We start from the raw sequence: 27,133 nt of genomic DNA, 5'->3' as shown, positions 1-27,133 counted from the left end.
GTACTAGAGCTGAGAACTCATGGTAGCATGTGGTCTGTGGTTAGTGTGGTCTATACAAACTCTCCTGGAACCCTGGTACAAACTCAGGTGGCTAGTCTGCACTGAAACCATACTGCTCTGGGACCCAAGCTAGCTAGATTAAAGTTAGCTCAGGTACGTCTACCTGAGCTGCTACTACACCATGTGGTCGCACTGTAGACATATCCTTTGTCCTCTGGCGTGGGGTTTACAGTTATTGAGTAAATATTGAAACCTTTCCTTAGACGAGCATCAGATGTTCCTCCTCTAAACCCATTAACAACAAATCCTAGGACTGTCACACATTCTGCCCAAAGAACTGGAGAAGGTGCTAAAAGAGACAAGCCTGCAGTGACTGCTGGGAAGTGGATGAGACAGGAGTTAATGCTTTCTGTCTCTAGGATGAGGTCTATCCATCCCACTTTCTGCACCTTCCCCAACCAAGATATTTGCTTTTCCTACAGTAGTAAAAAAAATGTATTTAAAACTGATCACATGAATTGTTAATCACAACTGTTCCAGTCTGTGGCATTTACAGAGATTTGGGCTGCTCCTCTATTCACTGGCTGGACATGTTGCATAAATAATCATCATCAGGAATAACAATTATATAGTAACTAAAGTCGTATACTCCCTTGATCTCTGGGCAAACCTTCAACAGCCCTTGGGGGCCATGCCACAGTGCACTGTGGGGAGTATATAGTCCTGTGTTTATACCCTGGCCCACAAACCAAAACTAAAATAGAATTTGGTCTTTTCCTCCAAATGAAGCAGGAGCGCTGTGGGTAAGAACTGGGGTGCGCTGCCAGAGCTGTGTGTGGGAAGCTCTTGACTGACACAGCAGATTGTGCTGAAGGTCAGGAGTCAGGTGCACTATCAGAGCTGTGTGGAGATCCTGAAACAGCAATAAGGTGGCAGCTAACAATGCTGCCCCAATGAATCAGGAGGTCTTTTGTCTGTAAGATTTCATCCCAGCACACTGTGGTCCTGTCACTTTGCAGAAGGTTGGGGTTCAGGGCATAGGAATTAACCAGACTATCTTCTGTGTTTTGAAAATGACAGTAAACACACCCTGATGTGATCCGAGAGCTATCCTGCCCTGTGTGACTCAAGGACCCTGGGTAAAAGTTCATTCCAGCACCCTGGGATTCTCGCACTTTGTGGGAGGTCACGGCTGGTTTCTCAGGAAATGGGCTTCCCAGAATGAACTGGATCAGAATCTGTTGTTTACATCTTGACTTTATTAAGATAAACAATTAAGATAAACACAATAGTAGACACAGTCCTGAAATAAGCAGGGAATTCCTGGAGGGGAATCGTACGCAGAAAGAGTCAGAAGTAAGCAGTAGGAGATGGGACAGCACTAGGTGAAACACATACAAAGAAAACTTTATACAGAGCGTCCGACATTCTGCCTCAAAACCCAACAACAATGAGATCTAGACCTGTGGTCTCCTCAGAGGAAGTAGTGGAAGAGCCATTGCTCCTGCCATTCAAAACTAGGATTAGACAAAGATGTGGAGAATGCACGACCAGCAACAATCCAGCACTAGCTCCAGGGCAGTGGGAAAGAACTGGGCTTATAGATCCTTTCCATTTCTAGGAGATTTGGTCTAGGATCAGTCTCTTGATTGAAAACCTGTCCTTTCTCTGGGGCAGTGGTTCCCAGAGTTGTTCTGCCGCTTGTGCAGGGAAAGCCCCTAGCGGGCTGGGCCGGTTTGTTTACCTGTCGTGTCCGCAGGTTCGGCCGATCGCGGCTCCCAGTGGCCGCGGTTCACTGCTCCAGGCCAATGGGAGCTGCTGGAAGCGGTGGCCAGTACGTTCCTCGGTCTGGAGCAGTGAACTGCGGCCACTGGGAGACGCGATCGGCCGAACCTGCCAATGTGGCAGGTAAACAAACCGGCCCGGCCCGCCAGGGGCTTTCCCTGCACGAGCGGCGGAACAAGTTTGGGAACCACTGCTCTGGGGTATAAATTGTTCTGCTCCATCACAAAAGAAGTTAAATCTGGAAGAGGGATAAGGAACTGGTTGGCCTTCTAAACAGTCCCAGCTGGAAGCACAGACACATGTTTCCAGTGAGGTTGGAACAACAAAGAGCTCTGAGATTTGGACCTTTACTCCTGCATCTTTTTCCTGAAAGCTGAATCTCTTGTTAAACCCAGCAGCCACCAGAGCAACATGGACATGATGAAACACTCTCCCATTCACAGCACACACATTCTTGGGGACTGATGTGTTGGGCCCAAAGGAAGTTATTACATTTAGCAACACTTGGCTGAATTAATACAGTGAATAGCAACTCTCCCTTCAACACTTTAAGGCAAATCCTCTGGTTCTCCCGTTTTCAACCCACCTTCTCCACTGGACTCGTTGGGTGATGTCACAGGGAGTTTTATGACATCATAAACAGAGCTTGGCTGAAGTCTGGTGTTTTTCCACTTTAGTCATTTTCAGAAGTTTATATTTTTTTTTCAAAATATTTTTTTGTGGTGAGTTCATGCCACTGAGCACGGTAACTTCCACCCCCACCTTCCTGCATATTATACAGCCCCGGACTCACAGTGATACAAACCCTCCAATCTGATCTCTCTGTGAGCTGCCCATGGTGAGGGATGGGCTCGCTCTCTGATTTCACATCCATGAGGGGTTTTTTCATCAAATACTTGTTGCCGCAGTTTCACAAATTCGATGAGATGGTATGATACAAGGGAAGTTATTCCAATTCATGTTCTCCTTTTGGGATGTATCTACAGCAACACATTTCTCCACACTGAGGTTGTTTGGTTCCCCAGGTATCCAGAACCTGTAAGACGGAGAAGTTGATGTGTCAGACGTCAGACATATCATTATGAGTGACCCAGGGGAAAGAGTTGTAACTGGTGAGGATGGAAGAGTGGTGGAAATGAATCCTCCAGAGAGATTCCCCTTCGTCCCTAAAATGGATTTGTAGCTGCTCATCATGATGCCATAAGAAACTTTCCCTTTGCTGGACCAGAAACATTTAGCTCCAGTAGGTGACAGAGATCTCTCTCTGAGACACACACATAACCACTATACTGTATGTGAATCTGCTGGACAGTCTTTATCCCAAAAGGTACTCACACTGCTGTCTTGTTATATGGAGTCAGATCCAGCCAGTGCCACTGGCCTTTCTTCTGTTGAGCCAGACCAATATAGTAATTCTCCACTTTGATTCCAATAACTGTTCTTTTTACATAATTGGAAATGAAATCCTGGATAAAAAAAAATCAATTTAAATTTCACTAGATTCAGTTACTGAGCAGACATTAGCAGCCAGGAAGGAATCTCTGGGGACTGTGAGTCTGGTGCTGGAGGTGTTGATGGCTAAGGAAGCCCATGACTGAGTGACCCTGGAGCCAGAACTACTCACTCAAACTCAAGAGCAGGTGTGTGTGTGTGTGTGTGTGTGTGTGTGAAGGTCTCCTCTAGGGCTGGGCACTGAATTCCCAATAGAGTCTGACCCCCAGCAAAGATACCTGCTCAGTTCCCGTGTTGATTACGACCAGGTGGGAGCCCATCCCTGTGCAGTTCCTCTCACTGTCATCCCAGTTCATGATGTCTTTAGAGAAGTAGTAGCAGCTGGCCTGAAAGGGCTCCCAGCCCAAGGGGCAGCATGTCCAGACTCGCCCTGTGAGGGAAGAGAAACCCAAGGAGAAGGAATCATAATAATTAGAGATGGAAAATCCCTACTAGCGACATCTTTGCCATTGTCTATGGACAATGCTGAATTGTTCCCTCCAGTTTACTCTGAAGGGGTTGATGTATTGTTAGAAGACATTAGCTAACATGGTCAGTAAGCCCAATGTGGACAAGGCAAGGTAGACTAACATGTTAGCTGACATGTTCTAACCACATACCTTTAAATTCTCAACTGGACAAAGCCAAAAATGACTCAGTTAATACAGTTTCCACCCCTTCGCTTGGGAAGACATCCATAGTCTAATGGATATGGGAATGTTAGTGTTAGAGAATATTTCCTCAACCTGAATTGCTCTTCTTTTTCTCCCATTATACCTCCTTTCTCTGACCATTCTCAATTAACCCCTCCCCATCCTACTTGTTTACACCCTGCCTGTGCTTGAAGAACATTGCTATTTCTCTCCTTAGCCCTCACTTAACCCCTCTGTACAGACTTCATTTTCTCCTCAGGGGTGAATCCCTGCAGCCCATTGTCACTGTTTTCTGTCAGTCCAGACCTGGGTGTGAATCAGGCCACTAGCCCAGAACGCTGACATAGGGGTGATTTCCTTTCTCTTTCGGTGTCACTGACCTTTCCCTTCATCTCTCCCCACGACACAGTGCCACTCTGCAGAACCCTGGGGCAGGGCCTTGTGCATTTCACAGCTTGGATTTCCCATGAGGAAAGTGACTGGTAAAGGAGAGAAAAAAAGAGAATGGATACAATATTTCCCTCCTCTTGCTCCCACATACAACCTGATTTCTTCTCCATCTCCTGGCCAAGAACTGTCACAGTATGGTTGCTCCTACTTGGGTTTGCTTTATTTTCATACATACCCAAACAATCTCCCATAGGAGAGAATAGGGTAGCTCAGCTTCCTTGATCTGGGAGAGTGGGGGGGGGGCATTCCTTCAGTGGGAGAGCCGGAGGCTAGAATGCAACATTCTTTAAACTTAAAAGCCAAACCACCCCATTGATATAAACAAAACAACATCAAAAGGAACCAGCTGCAGGAGTAAAAAGAGAATGCAGGCAGAGGTCCAGCAACAGAGTGGGGGCTACTCAGTTTATTGCACCCAATGCTGCATGTATGATTACCTGCCCTATGGGCAGATGGCATATGTGAGCATTCGGTGCAAGGAGCTCCTGGACCTCAGAGACTGTGTACAGGTTTTGAAGACCAGAGAGGCTGAACTGGAGGAGCTGAGGGAGACAGAGAGGTACATAGATAAGACTTTCCAGGACACAATAGAATGGTTCCCCCCGCAGTCTGACAACCTCTGTGCTGTTGAGGAGGATGAAGGTCCCAGGGAAGGAGAGCATCTAATTGGAGAAGAGGGAAACAATCCCATAGTTGGGACCCTCCTTCCAGTTGATGTTGTGGTATCCTCTCCCACTGAGGATACCTCTCCGGGGGAGGGAACTCCAGCTATTAGAAAGAGGCAGGTATTAGTAATAGGCAAGTCAATCATTAGAAGCATAGATAGTTGGGTTTTCCATGACCGGGAGAACTGCATGGTGACTTTCTTGCCTAGTGTGAAGGTTGCGGATCTCTCGAGACATCTAGATAGACTTATGTGTAGTGCTGGGGAGGAGCCAGTGGTTGTGGTACATGTAGGTACCAATGACATAGGGAAGAATAGGAGAGAGGTCCTGGAGGCCAAATTTTGGCTGCTAGGTAAGAGATTGAAGTCCAGGACCTCCATAGTACCATTCTCTGAGATGCTCCCAGTTCCACACGCAGGGCCAGTTAGACAGCAAGAACTATAGAGTCTCAATGCATGGATGAGATGATGGTGTAGGGAGGAGGGGTTTAGATTTATTAGGAACTGGGGAAACTTTTGGGAAAGGGGGAGCCTATACAGGAAGGATGCACTCCACTTAAAACAAAATGGAACCAGATTGCTGGCACTTAACATTTAAAAGGTCGTAGAGCAGTTTTTAAACTAAGGGCTGGGGGAAAGCCGACTGGTGTGGAGGAACATGTGGTTCAGACATCCCTTGGGAAGGACCTATTAATAGAGAATCTCTATGTCCTAGTGAGGACGAGAGGATGGAAAATGATAAAATACAGGCAGGGTCTGATCAGAAACAGTCAAATGAAAAAAAGTCGCATTCAGTTACATCATGTAATGGCAGACAGCTAAAAGGAGACAAGTTTTTAAAGTGCTTGTATACCAATGCTAGAAGTCTAAATAATAAAATGGGTGAACTAGAGTGCCTCATATTAAATGAGCATATTGTTATAATAGGCATCACAGAAACTTGGTGGAATGAGGATAATCAATGGGATACAGTAATACCAGGGTACAAAATATATTGGAAAGACAGAATAGGTCATGCTGGTGGCGGATTGGCATATGTGAAAGAAAGCGTAGAATCAAATGAAGTAAAAATTGTAAATGAATCAAACTGTACCATAGAATCTCTATGGATAGAAATTCCCTGCTCTAATAATAAGAATATAGCAGTAGGGATATATTACCGACCACACTCACAGCGTCCCAATGCCAGAGGGCAAGGGGCTCACTGGTAACAGGTAATAAATTTCAGCTGGCCTGAGCAGTTCAGTGTACCCCAGTTCACTGATGTCATAATCTGTGTCTAATAGGTGTCACATAACATGTCATTGGAAAACTAATAATTCACCAATCATTAATTGTCTTGGGTGATGTAAGTATATGGTGTGTATTAAAAGTTATGAATAGATAGGCTGGAATTATATCTAAAATCTAATATATATATCTAATATATCTAAAATGTATATAAACCAGGCATGTAAGAGGGATTTAGTAAACAGGTCTGCCCTAGACAAAGGAATGTGTTTGCTTCTCTGACCAGCCTGGTCATCAGGCAGAGACAATGAAGGTCTATTTTCATATTAGGTAAACAAAGCTATCAAGCTAACAAGCGGGGAAGAGAAACTTTATCTGAGCTATAAAGACAAGGGACCTGAACCTCAAATGATAAGCTATGTATCAACTGATTGGGTATAATATTACTGTATTATGAAAGTCTATTGATTGAGATATTTTATGAAAGCCTATGACACACTAGTGATTGATATCAACGTGCAATGTCTGTATTAGCAGAACATAAGGGATTATGAATACTCATTGATTTCATGCTTTAAAGTGTGTGTCCAAACAAAGGAAGAAACAGGTCTCTCCCAGACAGGATGGAATGTCACAGATATCTACCTGTCCCCAATGAAAATAACCAAAGTGTGACCCAAAATAATGGAATCCCCACTTACACAGAAAATCAGCGGGGAAATGGGAAGTCCACAAGAAGGGAAGAACAGCAAAAGGTCTTCCTGCCTCTTGAAACAAGGTTGTTGAACTTTGGAAGATATAAGCCAGGACAGAAATTATCTTTGGCATTGATCACTGGACAGATACAAGGGCCTGGGGCTCTTGCAAGCCAAGAAAGGTGGATCCTTCAACCAAGGTGGGGTGGGTTTGAAGTCTCTGGGAACTGAATATAGGTGAGATAGCTGCTTAGGTAAAGATTGTACCTTGCTATATTAAGTTTTAGATTTTTAGATATGTGTTTTCATTTTTATTCATTTGGGATCTTTTTTAACTTTATTCCTTTTGCTTAGCATCACTTAACCTATGTCTTATTGTGAATACATTTGTTTTGTGTTTATTATAAACCAACTCAGTGCTGTGTTTGAGGGGAAGGTGTATTTATCCCAGTTAAGTTAATAAGCTGTAATGTACCTTTGTCTCTTTAAATGATCAAACAAACATTATTTTCCTGAGTTATCCAAGAGAGAGCAGGACACTTCAGGGCACACAGGATCAGGAAAAATTTGGGATGGGGGTGTGTTAGAGTCACCCTGCAAGTAGTAACCAAGGCTGGTGGAAGTTGGAGGGTGGCTATGGGGCTGTAGAAAGGCTGCTGGAGTCAGAGCTGCTGAACCAGGGATGGCTGAACACAGACACTCAGGGTGATCTGCATACTTGCAGGCTGGCTGTGAGTATCCTAGGCTGTGAGCTACAGCTGCAAAGCATTGAAAGGCACCCAGGGTTGCAGGACAAGTGCTGACACAACCCACCACTGGTTTGGACTGAACCCTAGAATTTGACAGTGGCACTCTACATGAAAGATACTATTACCTGCTTTTGAGTTATTAATAACTCAAAACCACAAGATCGTCAATGTATATGGATCAATGTGATAACTAACAAAACCCAGGAGGAGGTACGGATGGGAGTCAGTTACAGACCAGCAAATCAAACTAGGGAACAGGATGAATTGCTCCTTCCTGTAAAGTTGTGGAAAGAAAAATTGTGTTGTTATGGGGAGAATTCAATTTGGAAGCCAGTAGTAACCCTCATTAGAGTTTCTAAAAATGATGGATGATCATTTTCTAACAAAAAAGGTATTGCACCAAACACATTTTGGACAGCACCATGAACAGCTGAAGATGAATTATCACTGAACTGAAAATTGGTGGTTGTCTAGGGACCAGTGATCATGCCCCAGTTACATTCCTTGTGGGCAAACCTAAGACAGTCCCAACCAGTTATGAGTGTATGTGTGTGTATGTGTACACACACACTTTCTGCTTCAAAAGACCTAACTTCCCAAACCTGAGGAAGATTATGAGTGAAATTGATTGGGAGGAAAAATGAAGACAGAAAATTGTGAATGCAAATTGGGAGTTCTTTAAGGAGAATTTATTAGATGGCCAAAAACCCATGATTCAGAAATTGTGATAGAGAACTACTTTGCTTAAAAGCCCATTCCAGTTAAGAGGTCAAGTGAAAACAGGAATTAGAATAAAATATATATATAAAACCAATGGAGAAAGGGGAAGTAGATAGAAATCAGTATAAATTAGAAGTTATGGCATATAGAAAAATGTTAAGGGAAGTTAAAGACATCAGGGAAAAATCCATGGCTGACAAGGCTTAGGAGAATAAGAAATGTTTTTTAAGTATATCAGGAACAAAAGAATTCCTAAGAACGGTATAGGTCCATTACTATGTGTAGATGATAAAATTGTTAATAATTCTCCAGAAAAGGCAGAAATATTCAATAAATATTTTGGTTCTGCATTGGAAAGAAGCAGGATGATGCATTTATATCACATGAATATTATGTACTTTCCAGATCATTAGTAACTAAGGAGAATGTTAAACAACAGTTACTAGGGATTAACATTTTTAAATCAGTAGGCCCAGACAACATGCACCAAAACGTCCTAAAAGAGGTGGCTGAGGAGTTCTCTGGCCCACTGGTGTTAATTTTTAGTAAATCTTGGAATTCCAAGGAAATTCCAGAAGACTGGAAGAGTGCTGTTGTGCTATTCAATTCAATGCAAAAAGGACAAGTGGTATCATCTGGGTAACTGTGGGCCAGTTAGCCTGACATAGATCCCAGAAAAAATATTAGAAATATTGATATGGGCATCACCCAATAAAGAATTAAGGAAAATAATAGAATTAATGCCAATGAACATGGCTTTGTGGAAAGTAGGTCTTGTGAAACACATCTGATTTTATTTTTGATTAGATAAGTTTGGCAGATAAAAGTAACTGTGTAGATATATTTAGAGTTTTGCAAAGCTTTTTAGCACCACATGACATGTTAATTAAACAACTAGCACTGTACTACATCAATAAAGCACATGTTAAATGAATTAAGAACTGGCAGATCTCAAAAAGAAGTTGTCAGTGGAGAATTACCATTGCGGGGGGTGTTTCTAGTGGGGTTCAACAGGGAGCAGGACTAGACCTGATGCTATTCAACATTTTCATCAATGATCTAGAAGTATATATGAAAGAACTGGTGATAAAATTTGCAGGTGACACAAGGATTGGCTGACTGGTAAACAATGATAGGGCCACACAACAACCAAACACACAGAGAGACCAGATTGAAGGCAGAAAGGTACAGCTCATCACACTGCACCGCAGATTGGCTCTTTTGCAGAGTGCCACAAGGGACCTAGATCACATGGCTTCCCCAGCCTGCAAATGGGTCCAGGCAGGGCCATCCCAAAGGGGGTACGGAGCCTGGGACAAATCAGCCTGTATTGGCCCCCCTTAACATTTTTTCTATAGGTTAAATCTGGTGTGGAGAGGGAACACCAGTGCTGGGGGGCGAGGGACAATCGACAGTCACAGGGTAGCACTTGTGCTAGGGGCAAGGGGGCCCCCTCTGCTGAGGGGTCCCGAAAAAGGGAGAGGTCTGGGGCAGAAGGGCAATGGATGGGGTCAGCCTGGTGCTAGCGTGTTCCAGCGGAGCTAGGATGCTGGCGGCTGGTGCGGCGGTGGGTGAGCAAGAAAAAGAAATAAAACGCATGCTTCCTGCCGGTGAGTGCAGGCCCGACCCCCGCTGCTGACGCCAGGCCCCCTGCTAACCCTCCTGGGCTGGCCTGGCCCCCCGAACCCCTAATCCTACCCCCCCCGGGCTGGTCTAGTGCCCCCTGCACAACACATGCACACTGAAGCGTGGAGCCCCCCAAAGCACGGGGCTCAGAGCTGCTGCCCCGATTCGCCATACCCAGGGGACGGCTCTGGGTCCAGGAAATCCCATATAACTTAAAATGATGGCTTGTAATTTTAACACAGTTTCCAATATGCCACATATACAGAATTGGCAAGACCAATTCAGGGATATTGCATCCAGTTCTTTTGTTCCACATTTTATAAAGGATGTTGATCAATTGAAGAGGTTGCAGAGGGCAGCCATAAAAATTATTCAAAAGTGCAAAAAATAGCTTTACAGAGACACTTTAGGAGCTCAATCTGTTTAGCTTATCAAAAAGAAGATCAAGAGGTGACTTGATTATACTGTCTAAGTATCGTTGCAGAAAGAAAATACCAGGTACTAAAGGGCTCTTTAACCTAGTGGAGAAATGCAGAACAAGAACCAGTGACTGTAAATTAAAGCTGGGCAAATTTAAGTTGGAAATAAGGCACCGTTTTTAAGAGAGGGTGATTAACCATTGGCACAAACAACCAAGGAAAGAGGTGGATTCTCCATCTCTTGATGTCATTAAATCAAGACTGGATGCTTTTCTGGGAGATAGGATTTAGTCAAACTCAAGTCATTCGTCTCAATACCAGGATGACTGAGTGAAATTCAATGGCCTGTGATATTCAGAAAGTCAGACTAGTTGATCCGTTTTGGCCTTAAACTCTATGAAAATCATTTCTTCAAAAGCTGAACAATGATTACATGACAAAAAAAGAACTTGTAAAACTGTGAATAACAGCACCATCTGGTGACTCCTGCCATAACAATCCTGCAATATTAATCCCAGGATGCACCTCTTTGGATAAAGAGAACATAGAAATTTGCTCTGACTTTTATAGAGGAGTATATCAACCAGGCTACCCTTAAATCCCCAACACTCAGGGAACTGGGAGGAGCAGAGGTGGCAAACTACGGCCCACGAGCCACATCCAAATCAAATGTTGTGAGGCTCACAATAAAGTCGTGAGAGTTGGTTATTGAGTGGGGGGAGCTTTGGATTGACTAGGCTGTCTCTTAGTTCTTGTCTAATGAGGCACCAACCACTGCTTTAAAGCGCAGGACAGCCAACCCCAAGTGCTCAAACATCATGAATCAGAACGCTTCCTCCCCAGATGATGACATTTTATAACATAATAAATTATGGGATCTTATGATTTGCCTTGTGGGCTTTGCTCCTTTCAGGGTCATGTTTTTGAGTTTTTTTCTGAAACCAGGAGGGCTAAAAACTTATTTTTTAAATGAGTGCTATGCTATGATCCTGCAAAATCACATGACTCCAGGATCTGGGGCTTTAAGAAAAACAGCAAATATTGTGAGATTTGTGATAAATAATGAGAGTTGGCAACACTGAGTAATCCCCGGGCTCAACAGACCTGGTAACACTAACAACAACTTGTTTCCCTCCAGTCAATTTCTTCTGGAAGGAAGCTCCAGCTCTTTACTGACTGTATCTACAGTAGATGCTTCCCCAATCACAGAAAATCAGCTGCCTCTGGGGTGAAATGTGGCAGCTGTTTAATGACACAAAGAGTAGGTCAGGACAGCAGAGATCAAGTGAAAACCCAAATGGACCTGCCGGGGGGATTCCAGGAGACAGTGTATAGCTGCCTGAGGTGGGATTTGACATGGACACCAGATTAAACGCCGCTATTGATGTGCAATACATTGCCCGCTCTTTAATTTCCACAAGGGAGCAGCATTTTTTACATATTACACAAAAGGTGTCACTTTCAGCAGCCCCTGGCACTTGAGGGTCAGACAGGGAGGGAGGTGTATCCTCCTGAGTGACCCACACCACACCCTGCAGACCATGACATACAGCACCCCTGTGCCCAGCTCCCGGCAGTGTATGAGAGCCTGGCCTGGCTGCACTGGCTCCTCAGTCCATGCTGCTGTGTCTGAGACAGCAGGAGGGAAAGGCCCAATAACAGCGACAGAAAAATAATGAAACCTCCCCCCTGACATAGCTGCCTTTCCTCTGGAGCCTGGGGGGGCCTTCAGTCTCCTGCCAAGACTGTAAAGGTTCCCACCACCAGCAGGGGTGAGCGAAGGCAGCGGGAGATCCAGTGACCGCACACAAATGATAATGGGCTTCATCACACTTGCGACAGAAACCACCGAGAAACACAGGCGTGCTGTGGGGAGTGGTGCTGGTTACTCAGGAGGGGAAACTTTTCTCTCTGTGTCAATAGGCAGAGTGTGGGATGGGGCAATGGATTAACTGTAGAGGAACAGACTATTGTTCCATCTAGCCCTGCATCAGGCTTCTTGCAGAGATTGGTGTTAGATGCCTCAAATAAATATTAATTTAATAATAATAATATATCTCCATATCTAGCTACCTGTCCCACTTTGAGGTTGGGGGAAAGGAGGGACGGTTCTTTCTGGCCCCTATAGAGATCATTTATCCCCTAATGCCTGAGGGTTTTTTACCTTTCTCTTTATTATGCTGCCCTTTTTATATCCAGCAATGGCACCAGACTTGGTTGATTCCCTGCAGCAGGCAGTTCCACAGCTTGAGTTTACAAGCCTTTCATTTTACTGATTCTAAATTTACCAGCCACTATCTTACTCAAGATCCTTTTCGTTTTTGTAAGATGGGAAAAAGGAAAGAAGCAGGGAGGACAGACCCCAAAGAGAGCAATAAAATCCCTTCTTGTTTTATACATTTACTTTTTCTTTGCAATGCAGCCAAATAAACAGAATTCAAAACCCACCCATGCAGCCGGAGATGACACAGGCCTTGAGGACAAGAACACAAACAAGAATGACCCAGGGGCTCAGCCAGAGGCAGAGTTTCCTCTCTTCTGTGGGGCCTGAAATACATAAGGTAAGAGCAGGAATCACATACCCTTCCCAAAGATAAAATTGCAGGAGAGCCCCTGTTTTCCTGATTCCAACACAGTGTCCTGAGACAGATGTGAGGAATTTTCCGAGAATTACACCTGGACCCAGAAGCCTGCAATTAAAAGTGGCTCAGTTACAGGAGCTAGGGTTAGTGCAGGGTCCCCCAACTCTCCTCTTTCTTTTTTTTCTCTCTACCCATAAGACTTGTCTCTCCTCTTCTTTCCCCTTTATTCCTTCTCTTGTCCATTGCTTGGTCCCCCACACCTCCTTTTCTCCCCATAACCTCTCCCCATATATATCTCCTTCTATCTCCCCAGCCACTCCTCCTTTCTCTCATTGCATTCTCTTCCTCCACCTCTGCCCACCTCTCCCTGTTTATCCCATCTTTCTACCTCCATCTTCTCTACTTCCCTTTTGTTTATCCTCTGTACCCCCTTCTCTCTCCTCTCCCCATCCACCTTTCCTTACTGTTTAGGGATCTGTCTACACTTTGAGCTAGGGGTGTGATTCCCAGCTTTAGGATACATACCTGTGTTAGCTTTGATCAAACTAGTGTGCTAGAAGTAGACTGTAGCCATGGTGGCATGTGCAGCAGGAGGGCCTGATGACATACCTAGCATATCTAATGAACACACACTTATGGCAGCTACCCCCACTTGCTGCTTGCACTGCTCCAGGTAATCTATTTTTAGGACACTAGCTCAAACAGAGCTAGTGTGGGTATGTCTCCTTGAGCTAGGACTCACACCCCTAGCTCAAAGTGTAGATATTCCCTCCTATGTGTATGTCTACATCGCAAATGGAGATGTGATTGCAGCGTGCGGAAGGCATACCTGTGCTAGCTTTAATCTAGCTGGGGCAGGTAACAGTGGTAGCGAGGACTGGGTGGCGTAGGCTTCAGCACAGGCTAGCCGTCCCAGTACAAGCCCACTGGGGACCCTGGGTGGGTACTTGCACTGCTAGCCTCTGCTGGGGTCCATGCCACTGCATCTCTGCTGCAATTGTCCACACAGGCATGTCTACATGCCCTACAATCACCCCTTCATTTGCGGTGTATATGTAACATATGTCTCTCTCTTCCTGGACTGTTACTCACAGGTCAGTGCCCTAAGTTGCCCAAAGGAATGAAAGTCCAGCTCAGCCTGTTATATAGAATTGTTTATAAAAGTCAGTCAAAGTTGGAGACAAATACAAGTGGTAAAAATTGGGTTGTTTACAGTGAAAAAATCATGACCAGTCTTCAAAGCATCTAGTAAGGTCAGAGGTTGGCATTGTAATGAGCAGTAAGAGTGTAGAAATGGGAGGAAATGTTTATGGTTGAAATCATCCAAATGTGTTTCAACTGGTTCATTTAATGGGGTCAGGTTGACACCCCTTCTTGGACATTGTTTCTGTGCGATCATTGAAATGGACAGAAGGTGATTGCTTTTCTCTCATAATTTCATTATCCCTTCCCCAATTCCTTTGGGCCATTCTCCAGCCCTGTTACTTCCTGGTTCCATTCTCTTTGTCCCTCTATCTCATCCTTTCCAGCCATTGTTCCCCCAGTTCTGTATGGTCTTTCCCCAGAACTTCTCTCCTCTATCACTCCCTCTCCATTGCCTTCCCAAATCCTTATTTCAATCCATCCCGCCCTACAAAGTGAGATGAAATCCCCATTCTCACCTGCAGTTCCTGGGCTGGATTTCCCCGTTGGGCCCATGGCCTCTCCCAGAACCTCACTGTCCCCACCAGTGACTCCAGGGAATACACGCAGCCACCAGCATAGGAGACCGTTCTACTGAAGAACAAATTGTATTCTGAGCTGGTCAAACACAAATGAGGAGCCTTAATGATGTCTGATGAGATGGCAAGGCTGAGAGCCAGAGCCTGGAGATAAATACCACACAGAAGGTAGTGGAGGGAAGGGGAAGTTTTCAACCGGTCTTGTGATGGCTCATTTCAGACCAGAAGTAGATAATTATGAGACATAAAAGCAACTCCACCCTAGTCCCCCTCCCCCCGCAAATATATACATAAAAAAGTGAAGAAAATGAGGATGGAAAAGAGGAACTATCCCCCATTCCTGAAATAGTTTATTTCGAAAATATTCATGCAGTTTTGCAACATGTAACATTGTAACATTAACCTTTTATCTTCTAGGTTTGCCCTGTGTCTGTGGGGTGGGAAGGGGAATCTTTAGCCTGTCAGATCTCACACGCTATGGATTAAGCCAGTTTAAAGCCAACACAGGCCTAATGTTTGCTATAAGGGAGGTTCCCCAGATTTAAGCTGATTAAGCCAGTTTGATACTGCCTGTTTTTCTAGGGTTTGTCCCCTATCCAGTACTCAGACAAAACCAGATGTGGCTTTGTCGGGAATCAGACACACAAGGTCGTGCCGGCAGGGATGAGGCAGCATGCTCTTAAAAATGGAGCTCCCCTGTGAGGTGAGACCTCGCTTTCACTGTGAAGGGGAAGGCGTATGCTGTTCCTGGAAGTACTGGCGTGTGTTCTGTGAATGTGTGACAGGCCACCCTACTCTGCCATGGTACATTTTTTTGTTTTTCATTATCAGCTTTCTTTAATCCTTTTACATCATGTTCATTTTTAACATCTTTTTCTACAAAATTAGGCAGTTTAGTTTTTAGTTTTCTCTTAAACAGAACGTCTGCGTGAGACAATTAGGGTGACCAGATAGCAAGGGTGAAAAATCGGGACGAGGGTGGGGTTGGGGGGGATAATAGGCACCTATATAAGGAAAAGCCCCAAATATTGGGACTGTCCCTATAAAATTGGGACATCTGGTCACCCTAGAGACAATCCATGTTTCAAGGGTGCTGCCTATAGTTAAGCAAGCCTAAGTCAGGATTTGAATTAGATTCGTTTGTTTTTTTTAGTAGCTTCTCTATAATTTTTACACCATTCTCCACTAGACCATTTGGCTGTGGGTATCTAGGACTTGCTGTAATATGCCAGAACCCGTAATATCTCACAAATTTTTTTGAATTCATATCCTGCAAATTGTGGACCATTGTCTGACATTACCATTGAAGGAATATCATACCTAACAAATATTGATTTATGCGTGTTATTACATGCTTTGCTATGGTGTTGTCCAGTAAAGTAATCTCTGGAAAGCGTGAGTAATAGTTTAAAATCACAACATAATCTTTACCTGCATATCTGAATAAATTAATACCAATTTTATACCAAGCCTCTAAAGCTTCCTGAGGTACCAGCATAGGTTCTTTCACAGGCTTAGGCTGTAACTTTTGATGTTTCACATTTCTTAACTGCTTTTTTCACCCGTTTGAGGCCAACACAGCTCTGGCCCTTCTTTTGTATTTTTTATTTCCTAAATGTCCTTCATGGATTCTAATAAGCTTGTCAGGCTGTAATATTTTGGGAACAGTTATTCAGTTGCTTCTAAACAAAATACCATCAATCACTGAAAGTTCTTCTTTGAAGTGAAAATATGGACTAGGTATATGGTGTCCAGGCCAACCTACTGTTATAGCTTTTATCACTCTTGCCAAGGTCTCATCATGTACTTTGGCTGCTGCAAACACAGTCCACATTTTGTCAGAGACAGGGTAGTTTTTCTTTATAACAGGGGTGGCCAGCCTGTGGCTCCGGAGCTGCATGCGGCTCTTCAGAAGTTAATATGTGGTGCCTCGCATAGGCACCGACTCCGGGGCTGGAGTTACAGGTGCCAACTTCCCAATGTGCTGTGGGGGTGGGGTGCTCACTGCTCAACCCTGACTCAGCCACAGGCCCTGCCCCTACTTCACCCCTTCCCCCAAAACCCCCACTCCTTCCTGCCCCCTTCCATGAGCCTGCCATGCCCTCGCTCCTCCCCCTCCCCTCAGAGCCTCCTGCATGCTGCAGGAGGCTTGGGGAAAGAGGGGGAGGTGCTGATCAGCAGGGCTGCTGGCAGGCAGTGGGGAGCTGATGGAGGGTGCTGACGTATTACTGTGGCTCTTTGGCAATGTACACAGGTAAATTCTGGCTCCTTCTCGGGGCAGGTTGGCCATCCCTGGTTTATGAGGTTCACATGCATATATCAGATTCAGAGTCATTTCCTGCTACAGCATTGTCAAAAGCTCTAGACCAGTGGTTCCCAAACTTTAACAGCCCGCGAACCCCTTTCACTAAATTGTGAAATCTCGCGAATCCCCTCCTAAAAATGAATATTTCCAGGGATTTAAGTTTAAATTTCCTCCACACTCTGCGGGGCTCCTGCTGCGGGACCCTGTTGACCGCCCTGGTCAACTGAGCTCCACTGAGCTCGGGCTGCAGGTCCCGCTGACCGCCAGGGCTTGGGCTGCCAGCCCTGTGCGGAGCGCTGGGGTTCGGGCGGCCGGCTCCCCCACTGACGGGGGCAGGGCTCGGGCTGCCAGCCTCAGCTGCCCGGCTTCGCTCTCCCTGGGGCTCGGGCTGTCTGCCCTGCCACCGGGTCCCACCTGCTGCCTCCAGTGCCCGGGGTCCCATGGCCGCCATGAGTGACATTTTTCTGGCGAACCCCCGGTAACGTTCTGCGAACCCTCAGGGGTTTGCGAACCCCAGTTTGGGCACCACTGCTACAGACAGAGTATCCACTAAATCCCATCCTGCTTTATATTCTATTTGCAATTCAGTTAACTGCAGCTGAGAAAAGCAGTCTCTGTACTCTGGGAGGAGTGTCAGCCAGTCCCTTCATCGAAGGGGAGTTGTCAAAATCCTGCGGATGCATCCAATGTGGAGAAACATTTAGTGCCAACCATTTCTCCAAATATGTGTTCCCTAGTGGGCATGGGGAAAAGTGTTCTTTTAACATACTTGTTAATTTTTTTCGGGTTCGTTTTTTTTTCTACAATTACTAATGAACGAACCCATTCTGTGTCTCCTTTACTGTCTTGATTACCTCTAGTGCCATTAATCTATTTAGCTCCTCTTTTGAGTTTTTTTCTCACAGCTAGAAGAACATTCCTAGAGGAATGTATGATGGAACAACTAGGCTCTGTCAATTCAGTTTGATATTCTGCTGGCAGTTTTCCAATGCCCTTAAAGACATCCTAAAACTGCTCCCCAATACCTGAGTCCCCTTGCCCCTCTAATGAGTATATTTTCTCTGAATGAACCCTAGTGTTGGGCGTGTTTTTAAGGCCAGTATAGGTACATTTTTGGCACAATTACAAAATTTATTATTTTTCAATCTTATTTTTAACGTTCCCTCTAATTCACATGTGCCCACAAGTAGAAATGAGCTCTCCACTGTAAGGCCTTCACTTTACCTGTCTATTAGCAATGTACCCAGTCTTTTTTTAGACCCTTAAAATATATTCCATTACCACATTTGCTTGAGCACCAGTGTCTTGTTTAAAAGTCAAAAAAGTTCCGTTCATTGCCAAGGTAACAGCCCGATTATTTGGTGCAGCTGCTTCATTCAAAGCTCTTCTTCTGTGCTGCTAGCTCTGTTCTCCTCATGTTACATAGCGTGTGTACTTTGGTTCTTTTGGTGCATCTGCTATTGCAAATTGCACACTCTTTCAAAATTATTGAATTTCGTGCACTTGTTGCAATGTTGTCCAAATGCAATTCATTGCTGAAATTTCCTTCCACGCCTTGTGTAATTCTTTATGTTGTCCTCAACAAATTCCTTTTTTGCAAACTCACTTTTTTTTTTTTTACAGGCTTTGTTGAACATTTCTGCTTTCCCTTTGCCCTGAGGGTTTGTGATTCTGTCCATCAAAGCAGTATCTTGTTTTCCCTCCAAAAGTGTCAATCTGTTCTGGGTAACCTCTGCTGTTTAGCATCTTCTAAATGCCTAATCCAGGTTCAAATCTGGGTCTTCCATTGTCTTTTTCTAATCTTTGGTTCTCGAATTCCTGTCGTTAGTTGATCTCGGATTAGTGAATCTGTGAGCTGATCATAATTAAATGTTTGGCTCAACAGCTTGAGATCCACCATGAATTCTTCAAACAACAATCCTTCTCTCTGAGCTCTCATGAAATTTATATCGTTCAAAAATTTCATTTGTCTCGGGTGTGCAGTACTCTTCAAACTTCATGCATCTTATAGCATGCTTGTGCTGCCTGACTTAACTGTACATAATTAGAAATATTTAGTGTTTTGACCCCACGATAATTTTTTTAAAAAAATAGCTCCCTTCTGTTTATCTTCTTTTTCAATAAAACCACTCACTTGCATGTACAGGCTGAATCTGTGTTGAAATCCCTTCCACTTATCTGCTGTATTGCCAGAGAACTTCAGCTCCAGAGGAACTCTCAGCTGCTCCATTTTCCTTACCCCTTTTGTCCTGTACTCTCTTCTCCAGTCACTCTCTGACCACTCCTGTTACCGTGTAGTGTTTGTGGGCGCAGTGTAGGAGACTCAGGACTGTAGGAAGATCAGAATATATCATTTATTATAGATTCAGCTCAGCAACTCAGAGTCTGGTGTTGCAGTTTAGAAGGCGGCCTCAGAAGTGCTCACAGCTCCCCCTAATGTATCTATACAGCTAAACTGGGCACAGCCCTAAAGGGGGCAAATCTTCACAGGGATATCTCCAAGGTAAATGCAGGATCCCACAGGAAATGACATTAATGATTGAGTGCAGGGAAGGCCTCCACTGAGTCAATCCCTGAATATCCCAGGAGCATACTAGGGGAGCTGTGCTGATGGATGTACCTCTTTTTTTATTGAAAAAGCAATAAACCCCCACTTGTGGTGCCCATAAGGGGTGCTGCAAGTAGCCTTTCAGAGATTCAGAGATATTAAGGCCAGAAGGGACCATTTGAGCATCTAGTGTCTGACCTCCTGTGTAACTCAGGCCATAGAACCTCACCCTGTTTACTCCTGCATTGAGCCCAGTAACTTGTATCTGACTAGGGCAGGACTTTCCAGATAGTCAGTCTTTCCAGTCTTGATTAGAAGACATCAGAGCACAACCATTTCCACTGGTAGTTTGTTCCAAAGGTTAGCCAGACCCACTGTTACGAGTGTGTGCCTTATTTCTAGTTAGAATTTGTCTGGCTTCAATTTCCAGCCATTGGTTCTTGTTGTTCCTTTCTCTGCTATGTGAAAGGGCCCTTTTACCTAGGATTTTTTCTGCATAAAGGGCCTTAGACCTTTCTCATTGCTCCCCCATCAAACGAGCAAACTTTCAGACTGAGTATTTGGAACTGAGGCCCCATCATGGGGTTGAGTGTTTGCGGGAGCTCTTCATGTTTCACCAGAGCATGCCCACAGCTGCCAAAGTCCACATAGCACTTTGAGATCTGCTGGTGCAAAGCACGATATGAAAACTAGGTGTTATTATGATCTCATATGAGCTAAGTGAAGTTTTTCTAGAGCATTCTGAGAGCATTCTGTGCTCCCCAGAGAATGTTTTATAGTTCTAGATCCTATTTTCTCCTATGTCGACACAGTGAGTGGAGGTGGGGTTGGTGGTGCACTAGCAGGTGGTATAAGGTGAGTGGACAGGAGTGTGGGGAAGAAGAGAATGGAAACGCTTGAGGGGCTAGTGGTAGAGAAGACACTCTAGCATAGTCAGCAGCCCCTTCCGCTGACTGCAGCGCGGGATTTTGGGAGACCCTGTGGTAATGTTAGGCAGCCCAGGCTGTGTCAGTCAGTCAGTCTGAGAATCAGGGAGAACCATAGTAGGAGGGCCTGTCTGTGTCCAACTGCCTCACTAAAGAATCCTTTATATATATGTAACCCCTTGGGGTTCAGAGAGCATGGCCTCTTTAAATATTTTTCCTATTGGGGAGGGGGAGCAGTGAGAGAGAGGAGGGAAACTTGGGGGTGTGGCTCTGGAGCCAGGGGAGAGAGGGGCTGCAGCTGGAAGGCCTGGAAAAAAGTGAAGGAGAGAGAACCTGCCTGAAGCCTGAGAGGGACAGGGCGGCTGATCGGGGGACACCCCAGGACAGTGGATTCCTGTGCGCGCCATCTCTTGGCCAGAACTGCCTGCAGAGCAGACTCCATCTTGGCCACGAGGGCGCTAAAGTTACAGATACAATACAGCTGAGTCCTGTCTCTTTCCTACAGCGAGGGCACCACAGGTATCAGGGAAGTGTCAGAGGAAGGAGGGGAATGGGTCACCCACTGAGCGGGAAAAGGAGGGGAGCACTCACTGAGGGACTAGCTGCTCCAGGTCCCAGTAAGAAGCGCTGGAGGAACATAGGAGCATGGAGACTAAGGGAGGGGACTAGCAGTAGCTATACTCCTTGCCGGAGAGAGGTTAATGTGCTGGAGTGCTAACACCAGATGAAGGTCCCTTGAGGGGTGTGACGTTATCTGATTAAAATATGACCATGTAGATCCACTGTGATATAATTGCAACAAAACTTATACAAAGTATGTCAAGTAATGTGTCTATGGAAAAGTTATTGTTTGCTGAATATGATTATCCTATGTGTATGCATGTATCATGTTTGTATCTGAAGTTATGAATATTGACCATGTGTCTGTATTTCAAATGTGTTTGCTCATGTAGGTAACACCTACCAGGTATTTAGCCAGCACATTGTAAAGGGACTATTCAAGTTGAATGGTCCATCAAGGAACACTTAACTCACAATGGGCCATGGAAGACGCCTATCTATACGTAATGGGCTTCCTGAGGACATTCTAACTAGAGTACGGGTAATGGCCTCTGCTTTGACTCAGCGGAGCATGCCAGGACATGTGATGAGACCACGTGACACTAAACTCCATCTTGTTACCTGTATTTTTCCACTGTGCAGAGGAACAATGGGTTTCCCTTCACATGGCAGAAGCTATAAAAGACCCTGAAAGCATTTTTTCCTGCTCAAACCTCTGGAAAGTGTGGGCCCCTTACTGAATGAGGGAGGCAACCTAGTGACAGAGGATGTGGAAAAAGCTAATTTACTCAATGCTTTTTTTGCCTCTGTCTTCACGAACAAGGTCAGCTCCCAGACTGCTGCATGGGAGTAGATGGCCAGCCCTCTGTGGAGAAAGAGGTGGTTAGGGACTATTTAGAAAAGCTGGACGTGCACAAGTCCATGGGGCCGGACGAGTTGCATCCGAGAGTGCTAAAGGAATTGGCGGCTGTGAGTGCAGAGCCATTGGCCATTATCTTTGAAAACTCGTGGCGAACAGGGGAAGTCCCAGATGACTGGAAAAAGCCTAATGTAGTGCCAATCTTTAAAAAAGGGAAGAAGGAGGATCCTGGGAACTACAGGCCAGTCAGCCTCACCTCAGTCCCTGGAAAAATCATGGAGCAGGTCCTCAAGGAATCAATTCTGAAGCACTTAGAGGAGAGGAAAGTGATCGGGAACAGTCAGCATGGATTCACCAAGGGAAGGTCATACCTGACTAATCTAATCACCTTTTATGATGAGATTACTGGTTCTGTGGATGAAGGGAAAGCAGTGGATGTATTGTTTCTTGACTTTAGCAAAGCTTTTGACACGGTCTCCCACAGTATTCTTGTCAGCAAGTTAAAGAAGTATGGGCTGGATGAATGCACTATAAGGTGGGTAGAAAGTTGGCTAGATTGTCGGGCTCAACGGGTAGTGATCAATGGCTCCATGTCTAGTTGGCAGCCAGTGTCAAGTGGAGTGCCCCAGGGGTCGGTCCTGGGGCCGGTTTTGTTCAATATCTTCATAAATGATCTGGAGGATGGTGTGGATTGCAGTCTCAGCAAATTTGTGGATGATACTAAACTAGGAGGAGTGGTAGATACGCTGGAGGGCAGGGATAGGATACAGAGGGACCTAGACAAATTGGAGGATTGGGCCAAAAGAAATCTGATGAGGTTCAATAAGGATAAGTGCAGGGTCCTGCACTTAGGACGGAAGAACCCAATGCACCGCTACAGACTAGGTACCGAATGGCTAGGCAGCAGTTCTGCGGAAAAGGACCTAGGGGTGACAGTGGACGAGAAGCTGGATATGAGTCAGCAGTGTGCCCTTGTTGCCAAGAAGGCCAATGGCATTTTGGGATGTATGAGTAGGGGCATAGCGAGCAGATCGAGGGACGTGATCGTCCCCCTCTATTCAGCATTGGTGAAGCCTCATCTGGAGTACTGTGTCCAGTTTTGGGCCCCACACTACAAGAAGGATGTGGATAAATTGGAGAGAGTCCAGCGAAGGGCAACAAAAATGATTAGGGGTTTGGAACACATGACTTATGAGGAGAGGCTGAGGGAAGTGGGATTGTTTAGTCTGCAGAAGAGAAGAATGAGGAGGGATTTGATAGCTGCTTTCAACTACCTGAGAGGTGGTTCCAGAGAGGATGGTTCTAGACTATTCTCAGTGGTAGAAGAGGACAGGACAAGGAATAATGGTCTCAAGTTGCAGTGGGGGAGGTTTAGGTTGGATATTAGGAAAAACTTTTTCACTAGGAGGGTGGTGAAACACTGGAATGCGTTACCTAGGGAGGTGGTAGAATCTCCTTCCTTAGAAGTTTTTAAGGACAGGCTTGACAAAGCCCTGGTTGGGATGATTTAATTGGGGATTGGTCCTGCTTTGAGCAGGGGGTTGGACTAGATGACCTCCTGAGGTCCCTTCCAAATCTGATATTCTATGATTCTATGACTATGAACTTATACTTTTGGGAACATTCTAACCAAAGGACTGAGGCCCTTCCAATGATTTGGAAACAACCAGACTTAACAAGACAGAAGTTTATTCCATCGCTGCTATGAGCCTGATCCAAGAACCTTGGAATTACTGTATGTAGTTGGTTCCTTTAACCACTTTTAACTCTCACTTTTCTTTCTTTCTTTCTTTCTTTCTTTCTTTCTTTCTTTCTTTCTTTCTTTCTTTCTTTCTTTCTTTCTTTCTTTCTTTCTTTCTTTCTTTTTGTAAATAAACCTTTAGATTTTAGATACTAAAAGATTGGCAACAGCATGATTTTTGGTTAGATCTGAGTTATATATTGACCTGGGTGTGTGGCTGGTCCTTTGGGATCAGAAGAACCGTTTGGTTGATGAAAATTGGTTTTAAATAACCACTCATTAAGTTTAGTGTTGGTGGTGGTGATACAAGGACTGGAATACCTAAGGAGACTGCTTTTCTGACTTCTTGTTAGCTAGTGTGGTAAAACAGAAGTTTTCTTTTGTTGCTCGTTTGGTATATTTTATGGGAAAATAACCACCAGTTTTGGGGTGTGTCTGCCCTATTTCTCAGCAGTTTGTCCTGAATTTGGTATTCTCGGTTGTGACCCACTGAGGCACGGTGACAACGGGCTGTCATTATTACAGTGGTTTAGGTCTAGAGAGACCCAATCTGTTTTCATTGTCCACTCTGAAAACTTGAGTAACCCCCACCAGCAGCAGCAGGCAGGGCAATGTACAGTCAGTAGCAAGGCTCCTGGTAGCGCACTCTGCTGGGAAAGAGTATATGTTTTTCCTTAAATACACAGTGAGTAAACAGATAACTATTAGGGCTGGTCAAATAAATATTTTTGACAGAAAATTTGGGTTTTTGACAAAACAAAAATTGTCTCATGGCACTGTTCTCATTTTCTGAAGAAAAAAAACCATTTTCCTAGTTGTAGCATAGTGCCAAATACAGTAGAACCTCAGAGTTACAAACATCAGAATTACAAACTGACCTATCAACCACACACCTCATTTGGAACCAGAAGTATGCAATCAGTAGTAAAGTTTCAAAGCTGTATTAAATCAATGTTCAGTTGTAAATTTTTGAAAGAACAGTCATAACGTTTTGTTCAGAGTTACGAACATTTCAGAGTTATGAACAAGCTCCATTCCCGATGTGTTTGTAACTCTGAGATTCTACTGTAGATTGGAGTGTATAGTTGTGTCTGTGTATGAACTTTGTAGGGGAGACCAAGCGGCCTTCTCCTCTGGGAGACTTTTAAATCCCTGACTCCACTCCCTTCCGGTTTATTCCAATGGGAAAATAGTGATTGTTCAGGCAGGGATTTATTTTTCTGTCTATTACTGTGGCCGTATCTGAGTGGCTGGCTTGGCAGTAGCCAAAGAGAAAGTGAAACTCCTTCATCAAAGGCAGGGAAATCACTCCAATCTTCCCTTCATTCTGGTGCTGACATTTGAATGTGCAGTTTCTGAGAGATCCCTCCAGCACATCATCATATTTAGCAGTTTCCAAGCTTCTTGAGGATGTTGGAAGTTTTCTTTGAGTGCACCGTGGCTATCTGGGCACACATCTTAAACTCACCCCTATTAGTCTTTGACCATCCATTGGAGCAGTTGCCCTCACGATGCTGATGTTGTTTAGTTAATACCTCCTTCTTCCCATGTTCCTGTGGCTTTGTAAATTTACAGCGTTACACCCAAGGTTGTTAATAGCAATAACCCTAGAAATTGCCGTTTATCCACTGCTTGGGTACTGCAGAAAGCTCATTTGCATTAACATTTTCTCAGGGCCAAATGGAAACCAATGTGCTAGAGGGGAAAGGCTCCATAGCCCTGCCCCGATTCCACTGAGCCAGTCCGTGCCCCTGATCTGGGGCTGAACAGAAACCAGTGCCACAAAAGTTCAAAGCTCCACAGCACAGTCCGCAAATCCCTTGAGCACCATTTCCCTAAATAGCTTGTTATTTACCTTTGGCCTCTGCAGGTGGTGGTGTCTTCTTGAACTTCATCTCAGTGTAGACAATCTCTGCTGCCATTCAGAGACTGTGTGGCTGACACCCATTCTTTATATATTCATATTTATCACATTTAAAACTGATCTTTTAATTCCCTAGAGCCAGAGTACAACACTGGCCACTTTCTGAGTCCTTCCCATCAGAAGTGTCTGCCACCCCTTCTCCTACCTGCAAGAAGAGGAGAGATCGGGTGTGGAAAGCACTTAATATGAGCTGAGAAGCATTTGGAGACAGAGCTACACCCCTTGATACAGCTCACCCTCATCATCCAGATCCCCCTCCCCAGATTCCGCTGTGAGGCTGCACCCAATCCTGACGTAGCACAAGGGCCAGGCCTGCCCCAGAAACACTCCAGGGAGCTGCCTCTCCATGCCAGGTGCACCAGGTGCAAACTGGAAAACAAAATTTTCATTTAGAAAAAATCACATTTTGAATCAGGAGATTTGTCAAAATCAAACCTTTCTCACGAACAGTTTCAGTTTGGACAAATTGGCATTTTCGGACAAAAAAATGTTTAATTAGAAAATTCCTGACTAGCTTGAAGTAAAACTGCTATAGCTGTACTGGTATAGCTCCCCAAGTGGGCACATGTTCCAGGTTAAGAGTGGTGGTGGTGGTGATGGTTGTTGTTGTTTTTTGGTTTTGGATAAACACCTGTCAAAGTGACATAATCTAAATCAGAAAAAGGCCCTCTTAAACCAGAATAAAGATGTCCTCTCAGGGAGCTATAAGTGCATTTACTGTGCATAAATGCATATAAATGCATATAAGTGCATTCCCATATAGTCAAGCCCTCAGTTGAAAATCTTCCAACTCTTTCTGTACCTCCTCACAGCAGAGAATTTGAGTCTCTAACAAAAGGGCTGATTCTTTTTCCTCTTTTTTTCTGGTAAGAATGTATTTAAACTGTTGAAGTAAATCAGTGACCATAACTGTAGCAGTTTGTGGTTTTTATGGAGGTCTTAACTGCTCTTCTGCTCACACGCCACTTTTGAATATTTATTGCAGATCATAATTATTAGGAATTGTCAAGGTTCCTCCCCCACTCTGAACTCTAGGGTACAGATGTGGGGACCTGCATGAAAAACCTCATAAGCTTATCTTTACCAGCTTAGGTCAAAACTTCCCCAAGGTACAAAATATTCCACCCTTTGTCCTTGGATTGGCCGCTACCACCACCAAACTAATACTGGTTACTGGGGAAGAGCTGTTTGGACACGTCTTTCCCCCCAAAATACTTCCCAAAACCTTGCACTCCACTTCCTGGACAAGGTTTGGTAAAAAGCCTCACCAATTTGCCTAGGTGACTACAGACCCAGACCCTTGGATCTTAAGAACAATGAACAATCCTCCCAACACTTGCACCCCCCCTTTCCTGGGAAATGTTGGATAAAAAGCCTCACCAATTTGCATAGGTGACCACAGACCCAAACCCTCGGATCTGAGAACAATGAAAAAGCATTCAGTTTTCTTACAAGAAGACTTTTAATAAAAATAGAAGTAAATG

At 44.7% G+C, this 27,133-nt stretch overlaps 1 protein-coding gene across 1 annotated transcript in view; it reads right to left on the bottom strand.

The window, feature by feature from the left end:
- Positions 1 to 1,959: 1,959 nt before the first annotated feature.
- Positions 1,960 to 27,133, bottom strand: part of LOC311515147 (C-type lectin domain family 4 member E-like) — a 38,874-nt gene continuing 13,700 nt past the window's right edge. The window contains exons 5-10 of the mRNA XM_084618037.1: positions 14,726 to 14,840; positions 12,931 to 13,029; positions 4,310 to 4,408; positions 3,516 to 3,667; positions 3,121 to 3,251; positions 1,960 to 2,821 (exon numbers count right to left, since the gene is read on the bottom strand). Of these exons, the coding sequence (XP_084474163.1) occupies positions 2,674 to 2,821; positions 3,121 to 3,251; positions 3,516 to 3,667; positions 4,310 to 4,408; positions 12,931 to 13,029; positions 14,726 to 14,762 (666 nt within the window). The 5' untranslated portion in view covers positions 14,763 to 14,840 and the 3' untranslated portion in view covers positions 1,960 to 2,673. The remainder of the gene's footprint in view (positions 2,822 to 3,120; positions 3,252 to 3,515; positions 3,668 to 4,309; positions 4,409 to 12,930; positions 13,030 to 14,725; positions 14,841 to 27,133) is intronic.

Source organism: Lepidochelys olivacea, assembly GCF_965140295.1.
Source record: "Lepidochelys olivacea isolate rLepOli2 genome assembly, chromosome: 1".
In the NCBI taxonomy this organism is placed as follows: Eukaryota; Metazoa; Chordata; order Testudines; family Cheloniidae; genus Lepidochelys; species Lepidochelys olivacea.
The sequence above is the reverse complement of the archived record's forward strand: the minus strand, read 5'-3'. Positions and strand labels throughout refer to the sequence as shown.